Source organism: Octodon degus, unplaced genomic scaffold (assembly GCF_000260255.1).
Source record: "Octodon degus isolate 3935 unplaced genomic scaffold, OctDeg1.0 scaffold00072, whole genome shotgun sequence".
Lineage (NCBI taxonomy): Eukaryota > Metazoa > Chordata > Mammalia > Rodentia > Octodontidae > Octodon > Octodon degus.
In genome coordinates, this window is record NW_004524648.1 from 2,644,016 (window position 1) to 2,647,555 (window position 3,540).

Consider the following 3,540-nt stretch of genomic DNA (forward strand, 5'->3'; position numbering starts at 1 on the left):
ATGCATTTACTCATGCAGCACTTACATAAGCCACTTATTTGGCAATGAGACTTAGGGGGCTTCCCCACAGCACCCCAACACACTGGGGGTACGGTGCTTTGTTTTCATGAGAACAGTCCAGTATTAGTACAGATAAACACGAAGAATTGCTGAATGTCTACTAGAAAATTTGAGAATTAACATCTTAGAGAGACAGCAGTTTGCATAGGAAATAAAATGGAACAATTACTGAAAGGTATTATGATTTGAAATTCATCATTTTTTTCCGAAGGCAGTGAATTTAAGCTGAATGAAAGGTGTTGTGGAACTAGAAAAAAATGTTTCCCTCCCATTTAAGTAAGATCATGTGAGAAGGGAAGCTGAAACTCACCTGGAAACTGCCACAAAAGGAGAACAGCAGAGGCTACACTTAACAGAAATGTTTTATGAGTAATTCTGGAACAGGTATCTCTGAAGTCATCCTTTCTGGTCTCTCTATTCTCTAAAGTGAACTTGGCTACCACTTTAAATAATGAGACACAAAGACTCAGATAACAGTCTAATTTCAACAGCTTTTTTTTTTTTTTTGCCTTTTGGGACAGTATCCTACTATGTAGCTCAGGCTGGCCTTAAACTTGCAGCAATCCTCCTGCCTCAGACTCCTGAGTTCAGAAGCATTTTTTAAAATTAATTTTGGGGCCTGGGAGATGGCTCAGTGGAATAAATGCTTCCCTGGGAAGTGCAAGGGCCCGAGTTCAATCCCTGGTTCCACCAAAAAAAAAAAAAAAAAAAAAAAAAAAAAAAAAAATTATTGGTATACTTTCAGTTCAGATTTGTTTGCTTTTGGTACTGACAACTGAACCTTGGGCTTCTAGCTTACTAAGCAAGTATTCTACCACTGAGCTAAATCCCCAGCCCCTATTGGTATACTTTTTTTCTTCACATAATCAAAAACAGTAGCATGGGGCTGGGGAGATAGCTCAGTAGAATAAGCGTTTGCCTGGCAAGCATAGGGTCCTGAGTTCAATCTCTGGTACTGCAAAAAAAAAAAAAAAAAAAAAAAAGTAGCATAGTTTATTGGTATACTTCTGATATACATAATGATCACATTCATTATAGGGAATTTGTACCCTGTACATAACATAAGAAGCATTTTTTAAAAAATAAATAATGAATATACCAAATACAATTTTATTTCTAGTGATTAAAACCAACTTATAAAAAATAAAACCAACTTGTATACAACCAAAGAGAAACCAAATTTCTTGCAAACTGAAGAAATAATTTAAGCTATTTTAAGATCCTTTTTTGAGAGGATTAAAAAATTATAAAGAAGCTACCACAGAGTCAGGGGTCATCAAAACATAGGAAATCCTTCTGTCTGTTCTCTGGATACTCAAAATGTAGACACTTTTCATCCCCTACCAAGGGGAAAGTCCCACAGAGCTGCCCTAGTCTAGAAAATACTCTGTTACTAATTTAATACAGTTACCATGCAGTGACAGTGCAGGTTGCAGCAGTAATTCTCCTTTATTGGAGCAATGATAATCAGATTTCATTTTTAAAGCATATGAGCACTTTCAAAGATTGAAATATACACATCTTCACCAGCCAGGCCTCCTTGCCTGTACAGGACACAACTAATAACATTTATCATAAGCAGATACATCAGGGTTCCAGGTGCTGGATGGGGATTACAAATGCTTGCTCCACATGATGTCTTCCATTAACCTGAAGCCTTTACTTTATTTCTTTTAGCAAACCACTCATCACTTTTATCTGCTGCCATTGCCTATAGAAACAAAAAATTGAATACATTTATTCCAAGATGGAAAAATGAAAGATACAGCTTTGTACTTCACTGCACTGTCCACAAAGGAGACATTAACATTAAAGAGTGCTCATCTGGTGCATCTTGTTGAATGCAAGAGGAGATGCTGGTGGCTACCAGGACTCTCACTGCTGAGTCAGGGGCAGAGCTGCAGCTGGGAAGCACAGCTGGCTGATGCAGCAGCAGGACCACACACAAGCTAGGTTCTAGAGTCTTTGGTAGAACCAAACTTTTTTTAGTTTCAGTCACGAGCTTCAGTCAGATCATGAGACCAAGTATGAGTAATTTTTTTATCTTTTAGCTATCAGGAGTAACACAATTCCTTGTTAAACCTCTTCCCACCTATTCTCTTAATACTGATTCTATTAGGGTCTGACCGTGTAGCCCTAGCCCTGGCTGGCCCCACACTCATGGCAATCCTCTTGCCTCAGCCTCCTGCATGCTGGGACTACAGGTGTGCACCACTACACCCAGCTGGAAATACTTTTCCAACAATGAGTTCGCAACCAAGTATGGTACTGTATACCTATAATTCAGCACTCTGGGACACTGAGGCAGGAGGATCACAAGTTTGAGCCTAGCCTGGCCAACTAAGGGACTTAGTGAGACCCAATCTCAAAATAGAAAGCAGCTGCTGGATCTGGCAAGATGATGTCACCAATGATGAAAATTAATTAAGTAAATTTTTAAAAAATTAAATCTTTTATTTGGTACAGGGTCTCGCTACACAGCTGCGACCATGGTGATTCTCGTCTCAGCCTCTCCAGTGCTAGGCTTACAGGTGTGCGCCGCCACAGCAGGCTTTGGGGCTGGCATAGCATGCGGTACCAGGGATCGAACTCAGGAACTTGCACTTGCCAGGCCCCTAATTAAGTATATTTAACTAATGTACTTAATTGAGACACAAGAGCTAGTATAGTAATAGTATAGAGCTAGCTATACTATTTCAGCTAGTACAGACTGAAATCTAAGTGAGAGATGTATTTTTAAATTAGAAAACTGTCAAGGATCAAATAATAGCAAATGCTGGAGAGGATACAGAGGGAAAAGGAATCTTTTTATATTGTTGGTAGAAATGTAACCTAGTACAGTAAGTATTGAAATCAGTATGAAGATTCTTCACAAATCTAAAACTGGAAGTTCCATTTGGCCCAGATATTTCCCTTCTCATTGTCTTCCTGAAAAAGTTAAAGACAGCATTTTGCAGTGGTATGTGCATGTTCACGTTTATAGCGGCACAATTCATAACAGCTAAATCTTGGAAGCAGCCTTATATCCATCAGCAGATGAATGGATAAAGAAAGTGTGATACTTACACACAATGGAGTACTACTCTGCCATAAAGCAGGATAAACTTGAGTCATGTGTACATGAGCTGAAACCATGTTAGGTGAACTCAGATACCCAAGTGTAAATATCACGATTTCTCTTATATGAGAAACTCACACTATAAACAAAGCAAAATAAATGACAGAAAGCAGGGAGACAGAACTTTCTCAAGTGGGAAGGGGACTAAGAGGTAGATGGAGGGGAAGGGGATGAGCAGAGATTCTGTGTTATGTACATGTGCCTCCCCCCAGCAATGTAATTATTATGGAGAGTGAACATGTACTGATTTTTAAAAAATGTACAGAAGGGTTAGGATCAATAAAAGGTGCTTTAGGGCTGGAGAGATGGCTCAGTGGTCTAAAGCACCTACTTAGAACAAGCTTGGCAAGGCATCAGGGACC

General features: G+C 39.2%; 1 protein-coding gene across 1 annotated transcript in view; it reads right to left on the reverse strand.

Moving 5' to 3' along the window:
* Positions 1–1,490: 1,490 nt before the first annotated feature.
* Positions 1,491–3,540, reverse strand: part of Glod4 (glyoxalase domain containing 4) — an 18,260-nt gene continuing 16,210 nt past the window's right edge. Inside the window, exon 8 of the mRNA XM_023719842.1 lies at positions 1,491–1,771. Coding sequence (XP_023575610.1) covers positions 1,706–1,771 — 66 coding nt within the window. The 3' untranslated portion in view covers positions 1,491–1,705. The remainder of the gene's footprint in view (positions 1,772–3,540) is intronic.